At 41.2% G+C, this 15,778-nt stretch overlaps 2 protein-coding genes across 4 annotated transcripts in view; both read left to right on the top strand.

Annotated features, from left to right (window-relative positions):
* The window catches only part of pdlim7 (PDZ and LIM domain 7), a 77,503-nt gene that overhangs the window by 46,367 nt on the left and 15,358 nt on the right, over nucleotides 1-15,778 (top strand). Inside the window, exon 9 of one of the 3 annotated variants that reach the window (XM_067457157.1) lies at nucleotides 786-1,499. The exons of the other annotated variants lie outside the window; for them this stretch is intronic. Within the exon in view, the coding sequence (XP_067313258.1) occupies nucleotides 786-882 (97 nt within the window). The 3' untranslated portion in view covers nucleotides 883-1,499. Of the gene's footprint in view, nucleotides 1-785; nucleotides 1,500-15,778 lie in introns of those variants that run through there. 3 annotated transcript variants of the gene reach the window in all.
* Nucleotides 6,824-10,437, top strand: LOC137092887 (zinc finger CCHC domain-containing protein 12-like). Its single transcript, XM_067457415.1, has 2 exons — nucleotides 6,824-7,234; nucleotides 7,545-10,437. Exon 2 carries the CDS (start codon nucleotides 8,545-8,547, stop codon nucleotides 10,435-10,437), a length of 1,893 nt encoding a protein of 630 aa, XP_067313516.1. The 5' UTR covers nucleotides 6,824-7,234; nucleotides 7,545-8,544.

The following is a 15,778-nucleotide window of genomic DNA, read 5'->3' as shown; positions in this document are numbered from 1 at the left end:
CGTTCTTTTCCCAAAGAAAAGCTTAACAACAAGTATTCCAGAGTCACGACCGAAGCCGATTTAAAAGACCGCCGTTTGCCAGCTTCTTTGTTTACAAGTAGCACGCGGAACTGACATATCTCGGCCGTCATTATGTTAAGCCCGCCCACCGACTCTATACGCGATGTGACTGGCCTGAACTGATCAGAGTTTGTTTTTTTCCAGCTCGCAAGTCTTTAAAGAGTTGCTAGACTACCCTGGCTGCAAATTAGATTTGCTGCCGCTAGGATGCGTCTAGATTTCTAGACTACCTACAGAATGCACTTCATATAAAAATAAATTACCCAGTTCTGCTTTCAGAAATACACTTTCCTATATTTGATTTCCAACCAAATAATTTCCACAACCTTAAAAAGCATTTTGTGCATTGCTATCCATCAGAACACTCACTCTCTCACTCTCTTGTGTGTAAATGCCCTTAAAACGTTTGGCTTATTTGATTGCGTCTTCGACTGAAAATAAGCGTGTAGCTCTAAATCCATTTAGCAGATTTTCCATTAAAATCAAGACAGGAAATGTGGAAATAAGTCTGCAGATTCTGTCTGGGCCTGGTTATCTACAGATACACTGCTTGCAAATGTTGCATCTTTTAATCTTTCTTCATTTCATTCTGGTTTATCTTTCTCTTCTGTTGCTCTCTCAACTCTATTTTCACTATAGTTCTTCTGTATGTGCTGGCATGCGTTTCTCTCCTTCTGTTTTGTTTTCTCCTAATTTCCTGTTCTCTGTCGTGCACTGAATGGCAGGGAAAAGTTCCTCACTGAGATTCAGAGTCCCCGCTATGCCAGGCTGAGAGACTGGCATCACGAGAGATCCGCCCGTGCCCTCAACATCAAGTCCTGAATGCTCTGCCTCCCGGGCAGCAGAAGGCTGAGGTGGCTGAGACACGGCCGCACTAGATACAAACGCATCACCGCAATACTGCGTGCCAGCTATGGGTGAACACCGACCCCAGCTATACCAGGACAAAAAAATTGGGGATTTGGGGGGGTTGTAAAGTTTATGAAAAATAAAAGATAAAAAATACAAGTTAAAAATAGCAAAAACAAACGAGAAGAAACGCAGGCAGTCGGAAAAAACACACAAACTGAGCCCTACAGTCAAGTTCCCATTAGGAATATCTGAATGCTGTTGGTGTGACAGTCTTTTTCAAGTGGTATCGTTTCTACAAACTGATAATCATGTTATTGTTATTGTTGTTATGATTTTTGTGGTTGTTCAGAGGAGTTCTCCATCACAGGACTGTTCCTATTGCTCTTTCTGTCTTTCTGGTTGTTTTGTAGCCCCCCTTGGGATTTTTCTTCCCTTCTCTTTTATGTTTCATTCTTTTTTTTCTGACTGTAATTTAGCATAATTCACTATTATGACGTCATCTGATTGCTCTTCCTCTGGTTCTGTCTCCAATAAGATAAAATATGTTGACTCATTGTCTCTGAGTACATAAAACATTGTGAAACTTTCTGCTGTCTTCCTTTATTTTCTTCAACCTCTGCTTGTTCCCTCTTCTTAATTTCAAAATGTTCTGCCTTTTATACATGGAGGAAAAATAACTGACCTCTTATATGGTCTTATGCCAACTTAGGCAGGTTTAATTAGCTTTTTTTCAGTAAGATCAAATAGATTAAAGGGGGGGTGAAATGCTGTTTCATGCATACTGATCTTTTTACACTGTTAAAGACATGGAATCCCATACTAAACATGGACAAAGTTTCAAAAGTTAAGGTGGACGTTTGATGGGAGTATTTCTTTGTCAAAAATACTACTTCCGGTTAGTCATAAGTTTCGGCAAGTTTTTTGCGATCATGCGTCCCCATTGACGTTAGTGGGGGCGGAATTTCCTTGTATGGGCCTTACGGACAATTCTACCGGAAGCGTGTGAGAGAGAGAGAGGGAGAGAGAGAGAGGGAGAGAGCGAAAGCAACAGGCTACCCCCATCAAAGCGCTCGTAGGCTGCGCTGCACAGGTAATGTGCACAATTAACAATGACATCAAAAAGTGCGTTTTTGGTTGCCAGACCAAGACAGTCCTGCACAGATTCCCCCAAAACCCCGCGGTAAGGCAACAGTGGATGTAATTTGCTTTTCCGGATCAGCAACTGAGTTGCGCGAATGTTTATATCTGTTCGCTGCATTTCGGTGCCGACTGTTTCATAAACAAGGCCCAGCATGACGCCGGATTTTCCAATAGCCTAATGCTGAAGGATGGAGCAGTCCCAACGTTAGAACCGCGGGCGGTGAGTTAGACTGCTTCAAATGTCTGTGTCTATGCTCATCAAGTAGCCCAAACATGATCACGTATAGTTACTATATATATTACTATATATAGAAATTGATCAATGGAGCATGCGATGTGTAGTGCGTGTACATTTGTTTAGCTGGCCACTATATGTGTAACTTTATGTTTGTGTATTGTAAAAGCACTCAACAATACACAAAGAGGGGGGAAATATGTTAAACTAAATAAGCACGCTTCTTTATTCAAATGCGCTACTATTCCGTGTCTATCTATGTAAACACTAACTTAACCTGTCTACACAAACCACGCGTAAACACACAAACACACGTGCACAACTGCACTTCCCACATGTACACCTTCAAAGACAAAAATACGACGATATAATTCAAGTATAAATATGTAAATAACACAAGCTGCTAAGCATATTATATAGTTAGTGTATATCGTACCACATAGAGACGTCCTGCTCTAGTCGTTTTTGCTGCTGCTCCTGTTCAACTGCAGCCTCTGGGTCTGATTCCGGATCATAGATGTATGGCTGTATCTGATTAAAAGCCATATTTTTATTTTGAATAAAGTTTTTTCCCCGCTGTTAGGGATGACAGCTTTACGACGCACTCGACGCACTCAACTCAATAGCAGCGGCGTGCACACGTCATTATTTAGCTCCGCTCACACGACACGCCCCCACCCGCTCGGCTTTTTTCGGAAAGACTCGGAACAGCGCATCTTTCTTATATAATTATAAAAAAAATAAAGACTTTTCGGAGATATGCAGGATGCAATGCTACTCTATAGGTACTCAAGATTGACATGACACTGACTGAAACTGAGTGTTTCACCCCCCCTTTAAAACATTGAAATGTTATCTTTGCTGGCTAGTTAAGCTAACAAGTCAATATTCTAAGTAATTAGAATAAGTAAGTGACTCTGAAAAAACACTTTTGAAAGTGGATTAGACCGAGCACCAAAACACCCTTGTAGCCAATCAGCAGTAAGGGGCGTATACTCTCATGATTGGGGAGGTACCTGTTAGGGTGGAGCTATCAATATAGTGGTGTGATCCTTTAGGGTAGAGATGTACGTTTTTTTTGTTTGTTTTTTTTTTCAAATAGCAACAGCATTTCTCAAAAATTGCTTCCTGTGCCTTTAAGACAAGTAATTTCACTCGGTGAAAGATGTCTTTTATTAAAGGGTGGGGCTTGTATTACTATGAATGTGAGAGAGTGCAACCTACAATATGGCGGAATGAGTGCATCATCTTTTTATATTTAAAGTCTTTGATCTGACTACTGACACTTGTAAGAACTGAAAATTTACCTTTTTTCTCTTCTGATTTATAGATTAAATTAACTAATTTAATAATTGATAATATCTTTACAACGGAACTGAATCAACAATAACTAACTTCATGTGACTTTAAAGCTGCTTTGAAACTATCTGTATTGTATAAAGTGCTATATAAATAAAGGTGACTTGACTTTATTTTAGAGGTGGGTTATATACTGGTTGACACAATTAACCAGTAAACGGTTGAGATTTTGACTATCGTCTCTATTGCAGTTATCTTGATCATATCTTGATCAAATTCTGTAGCCTTCTGAATAAAATTCAGTGTAGTGCATTCTGGGATTGGCAGTTCTATCTAAGATTTTGGCCAAAACAAAGTGAGAAACAAGTGTAATTTTTATACTTATTGTTTGGAACAGACTTCCTATTGTGCTTGTACCTATGGTGCCTAAAAAAACATAGCCTAGGTGAGCAGCTCACTAGGTTTTGGAACAGAACTGAAATGTTTTGTTGCGCAAATAAGAGTTTAATTGGACATTCTATGAATTTTCGACTAGAGATTTAATAATTTGTTAACTCGTATTCTCTCACATTTGCCGTGTTTGGCAATTAAACATGAGACAGACTTGTTTGGCTGACTCTGTATAGATGAATATATTTGCACCCAGGGAACTTCAGGACATTCATTCATTTGAGAGCACCAAACATGAGGAATGGCATACACACACAACAGAAACAGAAAACTGCATGCACATCTGGAAAGCACATGTTATTCTCGTTATCATGTAGCTATGATGAAATACAGGATCTGGATATGTTTATTCATTTCATTCAGATAGCATATGATAAAAAGCTCATAAATGCTACAACTGACATTTTTAGAGTAACCTGTAAGCTAAAACCACACACCGTCTAAATCAGTTTAAATCTCAACCAGGGGACAGGGGCCTCTGCCAATGTTCAAAAATTATGTATGTATGTATGTATGTATGTATGTATGTATGTAGGTATGTATGTATGTGTGTGTGTGTGTAATATAATATATGTATAGTGTACACACACACACACACACACACACACACACACACACACACACACACACACACACACACACACACACACACACACATGCATACAATAAGTTTTTTTTTAATGTTTTTGAAACTATTAACCTCACCAAGGCTGTATTTATTTGACCAAAAAAACCAGTAATTATGTTAAAATTAACTGTAACATATCTTATTGTTAATGTTAAACACAGTTATGCTGTTTAATATTTTTGTAGATTTTTTTTCAGGACTCTGAATAAAAAAATTAAAAGCATTTATTATAAATATATATATTTTTTGTAATATTTATTAATTTCATAAATCTTTACTGTGTTTCTTGATTAATTTAGGCACTGTACAGTATTGATTTCCACAAACAAAACCAAAAAGAAAATAGGCAGATAAAACTGTTTTTAACATTGATAATAATAAGACATTTTTCTTATTCAGAAATCTTTGAATAATTTCTGAAGGATCATGTGACACTGAAGACTGGAGTAATGATGCTGAACATTCAGCTTTGCCATCACAGGAATAAATTACATTTTAAAATATATTACAATGGAAGCAAGTTCATTTTTTTTTTCTATTTTTACTGCAGCTTTCAAATAATCAAATAAATGCAGTCTTGGTGAGATTGAGACTACTTTGAAAAACATTAAAAAAAACGTAATGCAACCTTAAACATACATACATTCACATACATATTTACATACATACATACATACATACATACATACATATTTACATACATATTTACATACATATTTACATACATGCATACATACATACATACATACATTCATTCATACATACATACATACATACATACATACATACATACATACATACATACATACATACATTCATACATACATACATACATACATACATACATACATACATACATACATACATACATACATATTTACATACATACATACATACATATTTACATACATACATACATACATACATACATACATACATACATACATACATACATACATACATACATACATACATACATACATACATACATACATACATACATATTTACATACATACATATTTACATACATACTTACATACATACATACATATTTACATACATACATACATACATACATACATACATACATACATACATACATACATACATATTTACATACATACATACATACATACATACATACATACATACATACATATTTACATACATACATACATACATACATACATACATACATACATACATACATACATACATACATACATACATACATACATACATACATATTTACATACATATTTACATACATACATACATACATACATACATACATACATACATACATACATACATACATACATACATACATACATACATACATACATACATACATACATACATACTTACATACATACATACATACATACATACATACATACATACATACATACATACATACATACATACATACATACATACATACATACATACATACATACATACATACATACATATTTACATACATACATACTTACATACATATTTACATACATATTTACATACATACATATTTACATACATACATATTTACATACATACATACATACATACATACATACATACATACATATTTACATACATACATACATACATACATACATACATACATACATACATATTTACATACATACATACATACATACATACATACATACATACATACATACATACATACATACATACATACATACATACATACATACATACATACATACATACATACATACATACATACATACATACATACATACATACATACATACATACTTACATACATATTTACATACATATTTACATACATACATACATATTTACATACATACATACATACATACATATTTACATACATACATACTTACATACATACTTACATACATATTTACATACATACATACATACATACATACATACATACATACATACATACATATTTACATACATACATACATACATACATACATACATACATACATACATACATACATACATATTTACATACATATTTACATACATACATACTTACATACATACTTACATACATATTTACATACATACATACATACATACATACATACATACATACATACATATGTAACCCAGATGATCTAGGTAACCATTAAATGAGTTGAGACAAATGTTAAAAGATGGAAAAATAAAGAAAAGAGAAAAAGAGAGAAAAAACGAGTGCTTTAGAAGGAAAGATGTCTTGTCCAATCATTGATTGCGCTGCAGTGACAGGCACTCCAACGAGCCAATGGTAGCAGCGCATTCACACTGTGGCCGGGACACTGCCGCTGTCAGGGTAGACAGAGAGGAGGAGGGAGCGAACGAGTCAGACAGAACACCTGCACGCTGAGTGATCACCAAAAACTTTGAGAAGATTCTGAGAAAAGTTACTGTAAAAGTTACTTGAATGCAATGAACGGACTCTGATTTCGGGAAAATGTGATAACTTGGAGGAGCTGTCACGAGTGAGAAGAGGACGAGGCAGATGTACGGAGCATCAAAGCACCGCAAACTTCCTTGATAGATTAAAATTATTGCCTTGGTGAGTTACATTTCAAATATTGACTTGACATTTTGCAACAAAAAAAATGTTGTGCATTCGGCAGCAGATAATTTGTGATTTTAGCGTTTATATAGGCTGCTTATGCATAATGTGCCAGCTGAGTGCTAATTTGCACGTGGGGTAAAGCTAGTCACATGTAAAGATGCAAACGAGTCAATGAAGAGTGGCAAATGTGTATAAATGTGAAGATATCGAGTTAATGTGTTGTTGAAAATGTATACATATACTTGTTTTATTGAAAGTGTTTGAATGGAATATTAATCATTGTTCTGCCTTGTGTTTATACAAGGCTGGGTTTTTTTTTCTTCTGGAGAAAATTGTCATCACCTGGACACGTGTGACGCATTTGAGTGTGTATGAAAAGGCGAGCCACCCACGGATTCGATTTATCTGTCTGAAATTTGCTCTTGAACTCATCGAAACTGGTAGGAAAGTCCTTTTCCTTTTTGTTTTGGACAAAACGGGACGTGAATACACTGAGACTCTCTCTTTTTTCCCATCTATTTTTCCTTTGAATGGAGAGACATTGACTCTGAACTGAACGATTCTAAAGAATCAAGACCCTTTTGATACAAGCCAGCTGATTCTTTAACTGACTAACTGAATCAATTCAGCGAATTTTGAATGTTTGACTCATCTGGCTGGAAAAGTGACATTTTCAAGGGAAATACTGACTTATTGAGTTGGGAAAGTTGATATACGAACCCATACCTTGTATGCTGATTCAAATTGACTGTTCAAATTATTTCTGAGTCATTGAATGTGTAACGTTTTGTTTTGAAAATATTGTTTATCATTTTTTTTACATTTTATTGGGTTATAAACAGACCGAGGCTTTTGAGTTTATCAAAAAAAAGAGTTTATTTTATCATTTCTATTGTACAAAGATCTGTTTCTCAGTTGAATTGATCTGGTTGAGTCCAATTACCTAAAATTCAAAAAATAAGAGTTATTACAAGCATCGTCATACATTGTATGTTGTTGATGGACAGTATTTGAGATTTGTACACTACAAGCAAACTGTGAATTAAGAAATCCTTCAATGAAAACAAGACTTCAACGAGTAAACAAGACTTTTGCCTTCCACCTACCTGCTGTGTTGTCTCCCTCTCTCCAGTAGTCGCATCTTTTCTTCTGATCAATTGGCCCATATTGAACCATATGCAAGTGTGATACGTCAGACCATACACACACGCTACAACTTTGGCGAGCCAGCCAGGAGAGAGGGTGCAGCAGCGACTTGAGGTGAATAACCATTGTGATAGGCACGTGCAGTGAACCTGACAGAAATGGATGTTGTGGAACGAGAGAGCGTTAATGTGAAAAATGCAGTGCTTGTCAGTGGCATAACACTAACTGAATTGGATCAAGTTCTAGAGGCATATCTTTTGAGGTTTGGATCTATACAGCGCAACTTGCTAATTGATGATCCACGCTCTGAGTTTCATCGTAACGCAGTAGTTGAGTTCTCGCACAATTCTGCCATGTGCAACCTTGAGCCCCACCTGCCGTTAACCATGGTAAATCCCACTGATCCAGACACTGTGTTTCGTGTGCGCACACTGAGTAGTGTCTACACTCCCGCTGTCAGTAACGCTGCCACAGAGTATTTGGAGAAATTGCAAGCAATAGCCAGTGTAAATGGAGAATCCCTACAAGATATGCTCCAAAGGGAGTTGATACGGGTGAGTGGCATGAGAACTGGTGCGTCACCTAGAACAGACCTTGGGCTTGAGCATCGGCCTTTAGAATCAAATCTCCTGACATGTGTGACTAGCACCCCCCAGCGATTGGAAGAGTGTAAGTCACCTTCTGTGCTGAGAACAGAACCCGAAAACCCAGTCAAGACAAGCATAGGCGCTGTGTCGCCTCACTGTTCAAATGACCCTAATGTCAGCTCTGCTGAGACAATCTCTGTGAAATTTCCCATGACTGCTGCGCATCCCCCAGGCATCCAGAGGGTGGTGATGGAACACATTGTGAGGACGAGTGATCCTGTGTCCCCGCACAATGCTTCGTTCCGCCTGAAATCTTTCTCTGGGAGGAGCCCTCGTCCAAACAACGAGCCCGATTTCGACACATGGCGGGTGAGTGTTGATTATCTGTTAAACGATCCATCCCTTCCTGAATCGCACAAGACACGCAAAATTCTAGATAGCTTGTTGCCACCTGCTTCAGACATCATCAAGCATGTGAACCTGAATGCCCCATCAATAGAGTGCCTCAGGCTGCTGGAGTCCGTCTACGGGTCAGTGGAGGACGGAGACGAATTATTAGCCAGGTTTATAAGCACCCTGCAGAATCCAGGTGAAAAGTCGTCTGCCTACCTCCACAGATTGCACGTAATCCTGAGTACTACCATCAGACGGGATGGTGTTGCAGAGAGCGAACGAGACCGCTGCCTGTTGAGGCAGTTCTGCCGTGGCTGCTGGGACAACGCACTGATAGCTGATCTGCAGCTCGAAAAGAGAAAAGCAGACCCACCTCCTTTTGCTGAATTAGCAATTCTCATCCGCACAGCTGAGGATAAACAAACATCAAAGGAAGAGAGAATGAGGAAGCATTTGGGTATGAACAAGCATCCATCCGTTCCCCTTAAACTGCGTACAGCATCACACCAACAGTCTGCTTATTGCAGCACATCGGAGGAAGACGCTGATTCCCCAGTCTTCGCTACACCTAATCAGAAAGCCTCTAAGCAGAAGGTTAAAACTCACTGCCCCGAAACGTCTGAGGTTGGTGCTCTAAAGAAAGAGGTTGCTGCACTTCAAAGCCAGGTTGCGGCCATCAGAACAGCTGCCAATCAGGACGTGAAAGAACGAGCCCAAGCAAGTGAACTTCAGGAGTTGAAAGGACAGATAGCGGAGCTGAAAATCCAAGTCGCTACTTCTGGTACACCGAGAAACCAACCTGAAAGGTCCTCTCATCTGAGAAACAGTCTGAGTAGATCCAATGCGAGGGAAGTCGATGGAAGGGCAAATGGGAGGCCACAGTATGGAGAAGCGAGCACCAACCGTCCTCGGCCGTGGTATTGCTTTCGCTGTGGAGAGGATGGTCACTTAGCGAACAACTGTGAGAATCCCCCGAATTCACTTAAAGTTGAAGAGAAGAGACGTAAACTGAGAGAGAGACAAGCTGAGTGGGATCTTCAAAACAAAACTACCACAGTGCCTTTAAATTAAAGGCAGTCTCTGTCGCTGGGCGGATGGAGACTGGGAGAAAGAAACAAAGCCCTAAGCATCGACAAGTTTTTAACAGGCATGCTAATGTCGGAAATTCTTTGAAGTTACCAGCTGGACTGATAGGGATGAAATGCACTGCACAAGTCAAAGTAGAGGGGAAGGAAGTGAACTGCTTGCTAGACACAGGATCTCAGGTGACGACAATTCCCTTGTCTTTCTACAACAGTCACCTGTCGCAGCATCCTATGCAGCCATTAAATCACCTGTTGGAAGTTGAAGGAGCAAATGGACAAGCTGTTCCCTACCTGGGGTACGTTGAGTTAACCCTGAAGTTTCCTCAGGAGTTTTTAGGAATGGAGGCAGAAGTTCCAACATTGGCTTTAGTGGTCCCAGACTTGACACATGTGCCTCAAATCCTCATCGGCACCAATACTCTGGATGTCTTGTATGCTTGTCATGTGCAAGGAGACACGCCAAAGTTTAAGTCATGCTACCATGGGTATCAAGCTGTAATAAGGGTCCTGGAAGTTAGACGACGAAGAGCAGGGACAAGTGTCTTGGGACAAGTAAAGGTGAAAGGAGGCACGCCTGAGGTGGTATCGGCTGGAAGTACTGTAGTTCTCGACGGGTACGTTAACGTCGTTGGACCGCTATCAGAGACCTTGGTGACAGTAGAGCCATCGACCTTATCTCCCTTACCTGGTGGACTGTTAGTGGCGAGTTGTCTCCATTCCTTGCCTCTGAAACGTAATGTCCAAATACCAATAGTGTTGAAGAATGAGACTCAGACGGATTTAATGATTCCTCCTAGAGCCGTGCTTGCTGAAGTTCATGCAGTCCAACATGTGATTGAGGGAGGAAACCCCAAGCATGATCCTGTGTGCAAGGATGTGAACCCCACGATAGCAGAGATTGCTGTCGACTTCGGTGATTCCCCTCTATCATGTGAATGGAAGAGGAGAATAACGGATCTAGTGAGCTCTATGCCTGATGTATTCGCGCTGCACGATCTGGATTATGGCCACACTGACAGAGTAAAACATCGCATCAATCTCAGTGACAATACTCCCTTCAAGCAGAGGGCTAGGCCCATCCACCCCCAAGATGTCGATGCAGTAAGGAGACACCTCAAGGAATTAATCGACGCAGGGGTCATCAGAGAATCCGAATCTCCCTTTGCTTCTCCGATAGTAGTAGTGAGGAAAAAGGATAATGATGTGCGCTTGTGCATCGACTTCAGGAAGTTGAATTCCCAAACTATAAAAGATGCGTATGCTCTGCCAAATTTGGAGGAAGCCTTCTCAGTTCTAACCGGCTCCAAATGGTTTTCAGTCCTCGACTTGAAATCAGGTTTCTATCAGATCGAGATGGAGGAGGCTGACAAACAGAAAACGGCGTTCGTATGCCCATTGGGGTTCTGGGAGTTCAACCGAATGCCACAAGGGGTCACAAATGCGCCGAGCACATTTCAACGGCTGATGGAGCGGTGCATGGGGGATCTTAATAGAAGAGAGGTACTGGTCTTCATCGACGATCTTATAGTCTTCTCTAAGACTCTGGAGGAACATGAAACCCGGCTTCTGCAAGTTCTGAAACGCTTAAGGGAGTACGGACTGAAGCTTTCTCCCAAAAAGTGCAAGTTCTTCCAGACGTCAGTCCGATACCTGGGCCATATAGTGTCCCAAGATGGAGTGGAGACGGATCCGAACAAGATCGAGGCCCTCAAGACCTGGCCAAGGCCTAGAAATCTCAAAGAGCTCAAATCCTTCCTTGGTTTCGCTGGGTACTACAGAAGGTTTGTCCAAGATTTTTCCAAGATAACTAGACCTCTTAATGACCTTACTGTTGGATACCCCCCTTTGCAGAAAAATCAAAAGCAAGACCCGAAGAAAAGCATGCAGTACCATAATCCCAAAGAACAATTTGGAGACCGATGGACACAGGAATGCCAGCAAGCGTTTAACACCATCATAGAGAAGCTGACTTCAGCTCCAGTTCTTGGATTTGCCGATCCCAGTCTCCCTTACCTGCTAACCACAGATGCTAGCACCACCGGACTTGGGGCCGCCTTGTATCAGGAACAGGAGGGAAGAATGAGAGTGGTAGCATTTGCGAGCAGAGGACTGACCAAAAGTGAGGCTAAATATCCAGCACACAAGTTGGAATTCCTAGCGCTCAAGTGGGCTGTTACCGCAAAATTTAGTGACTACCTGTATGGAGTGGACTTCACTGTACTAACAGACAGCAACCCGCTTACCTACATCTTGACATCTGCAAAGCTTGATGCGACTAGCTATAGGTGGCTGTCCAGCCTGTCAACGTTCAGTTTCAAGATCCAATATCGTGCTGGTAGGCGAAACCAAGACGCAGACGGGCTCTCACGACGCCCTCATGACAGGCCTTTGGATGATTTTGTGTCCCAGAAAGAGCAGGAGAGGATCAAGCAATTCACCCTTCACCATTTGGCGGAATCAGAACAACTAACGATTCTGCCTGCAGCTGTGAAGGCCCTCTGTGAGAGACATCAAGTTTACCAGGGCTGTGGTGATCCTGAACTTTCATCCCTCCAACCTACAGTGTTTGAGTCCTTGTCGCTTAGTCCTTGTGCGGTACCTCAAGAGTTTCAGCAAGAGGACACTCATAATCTTCCAGTTCTTCCCCGACTGTCTGAAGAGGAGTTAAAAGAAAGACAAAGAGTTGATCCAGAGCTTAAAGTAGTCATTAAGTACTTGGAGTCTGGGAAACGACCTGTTAAGAAGGTTGAACCTATAAATGTGGCTTTGTGGCTGAAAGAGTGGAACAGGTTGATGTTCAAGAATGGCGTATTATTTAGAAAGAGGCAGAATCAAGGAAGTGTGTCATATCAACTGGCATTACCAGTGGACCTCCGGGAGATGGCCTTGACAAGCTTGCATGACGACATGGGCCATCTGGGAATCGAGAGGACTCTGGATCTGGCTAGGTCCCGGTTTTATTGGCCAAAGATGGCGACGGCGGTGGAAAACAAGATAAAAGCCTGTGAGCGTTGCGTAAGGCGAAAGACCCCTCCTGAGCGAGCTGCACCCCTGGTGAATATAATGACTAGCAGACCCCTCGAGTTGGTCTGCATGGACTTCCTGTCGCTGGAGCCTGATCGGAGCAACACGAAGGACATTCTAGTAATCACAGACCATTTCACCAGGTATGCTGTAGCGATACCCACCAGAAACCAGAAGGCCCAAACAGTGGCCAAATGTTTGTGGGACAACTTCCTTGTTCACTACGGGTTTCCGGAGAAACTACACAGTGATCAGGGGCCCGACTTTGAGTCAAAGTTGATTAAAGAGCTATGCAGTATAGCAGGCATCCGAAAAGTGAGGACAACCCCTTACCACCCAAGGGGAAACCCAGTCGAACGCTTTAACAGGACGCTGCTCCAGATGTTGGGAACCCTGGGTGACAAAGAAAAGACCTGCTGGAAGGACTCTGTCAAGCCATTAGTCCACGCGTATAATTGTACACGTAATGATTCCACCGGATTTTCACCATATGAGTTGATGTTCGGGAGGCAGCCCCGGCTACCAATCGATCTAGCTTTCGGCTTATTCGCTGATGACTCACCCCAGTCTCACTCACGCTACGTGAGGGATTTGAAGGAGCGTTTAAAGGAGAGCTATAGGGTAGCAACGGAGAATGCCTCAAAAGTGGCAAAACGCAATAAGCAGAGATTCGATGAGCGAGTGGTTGCTTCATTCCTTGAAGTTGGCGACCGTGTTCTGGTGAGGAACGTCAGGCTGAGAGGGAAGCATAAGTTGGCAGATAAGTGGGAGCGAGAGGTCTACGTTGTGGTCAGGAAAGCCGGTGATTTACCAGTTTACACAGTTCGGCCTGAAGGCAAGGATGAGCCACTTCGCACATTGCATCGTGACTTGCTACTTCCCTGTGGATTCTTACGAGAAGATAAACCTGAGGAATCAATAAAACCAAAAAGACCCCGTAGGCCTAGAACTCGAGCCAATCCTAGCGCAGGAGAGTCTGAAGATGAGGCTGAGGATTCTGAGTCTGAAGATGACACTATGAGTTGTTACTTACCAGGGTACCTACCAAACATTGAGAGCAGGATTCTTTCCAACCTTAGACCTGAGGATCAGTCAAAAACTGTGGTGACACCAGAAGTTCCTCCTGAAATGCAGACGGCAATTAGTACAGACATCGAGCGCTCTACCTCAGAGGAATCACAAGGGAATTTATCTGACCTACCTGATGGTGAGGATGGAAGTCTATCTGATGAACCTGAAAAGGGAAGATTGCAGCCGGGAGATCCTATGGGAACTGATGTTTTAAGTGACATACCTGTGCAGAAGGAACAGCAGGACCAGGAATCTGATAAGCCCCCATCTGGGACCCTCAATGGAGGAGATGAAAGGCATGATGGCCTGATACAGGATGAATCTGCTAATTTGAGGAGTCCCCAAGACGACTTAATGGAGATTGGCCAGAGTCTGGCAGATGTTCCTAGACGCTCTCAAAGACATTGTGAACCACCAAGAAGGCTACAGTACCCCAAGTTGGGAAATCCCCTTTCCCTGGTCGTGCAGTCATTATTGCAGGGGCTCAGTGCAGCTTTCACTGTGTCATTGGAGGAGCCCGATTCTCTTGGAGATACCCCTCTGAAAGTGTGTAGTGGAAATCATGCTGCAGTGACTTTGCAGCCTAAAGGATGCAGAGGGACCTGCATATCTTCAAAGCGGGGAGAGTGTAACCCAGATGATCTAGGTAACCATTAAATGAGTTGAGACAAATGTTAAAAGATGGAAAAATAAAGAAAAGAGAAAAAGAGAGAAAAAACGAGTGCTTTAGAAGGAAAGATGTCTTGTCCAATCATTGATTGCGCTGCAGTGACAGGCACTCCAACGAGCCAATGGTAGCAGCGCATTCACACTGTGGCCGGGACACTGCCGCTGTCAGGGTAGACAGAGAGGAGGAGGGAGCGAACGAGTCAGACAGAACACCTGCACGCTGAGTGATCACCAAAAACTTTGAGAAGATTCTGAGAAAAGTTACTGTAAAAGTTACTTGAATGCAATGAACGGACTCTGATTTCGGGAAAATGTGATAACTTGGAGGAGCTGTCACGAGTGAGAAGAGGACGAGGCAGATGTACGGAGCATCAAAGCACCGCAAACTTCCTTGATAGATTAAAATTATTGCCTTGGTGAGTTACATTTCAAATATTGACTTGACATTTTGCAACAAAAAAAATGTTGTGCATTCGGCAGCAGATAATTTGTGATTTTAGCGTTTATATAGGCTGCTTATGCATAATGTGCCAGCTGAGTGCTAATTTGCACGTGGGGTAAAG

Source organism: Pseudorasbora parva, chromosome 11 (genome assembly GCF_024679245.1).
Source record: "Pseudorasbora parva isolate DD20220531a chromosome 11, ASM2467924v1, whole genome shotgun sequence".
In the NCBI taxonomy this organism is placed as follows: Eukaryota; Metazoa; Chordata; class Actinopteri; order Cypriniformes; family Gobionidae; genus Pseudorasbora; species Pseudorasbora parva.
This window is presented reverse-complemented; position numbering and strand designations above follow the sequence as displayed.

Excerpts from the sequence above, each read along its gene's own strand:
- LOC137092887 (XM_067457415.1), top strand. The coding sequence starts at position 8,545 with ATGGATGTTGTGGAACGAGAGAGCGTTAATGTGAAAAATGCAGTGCTT.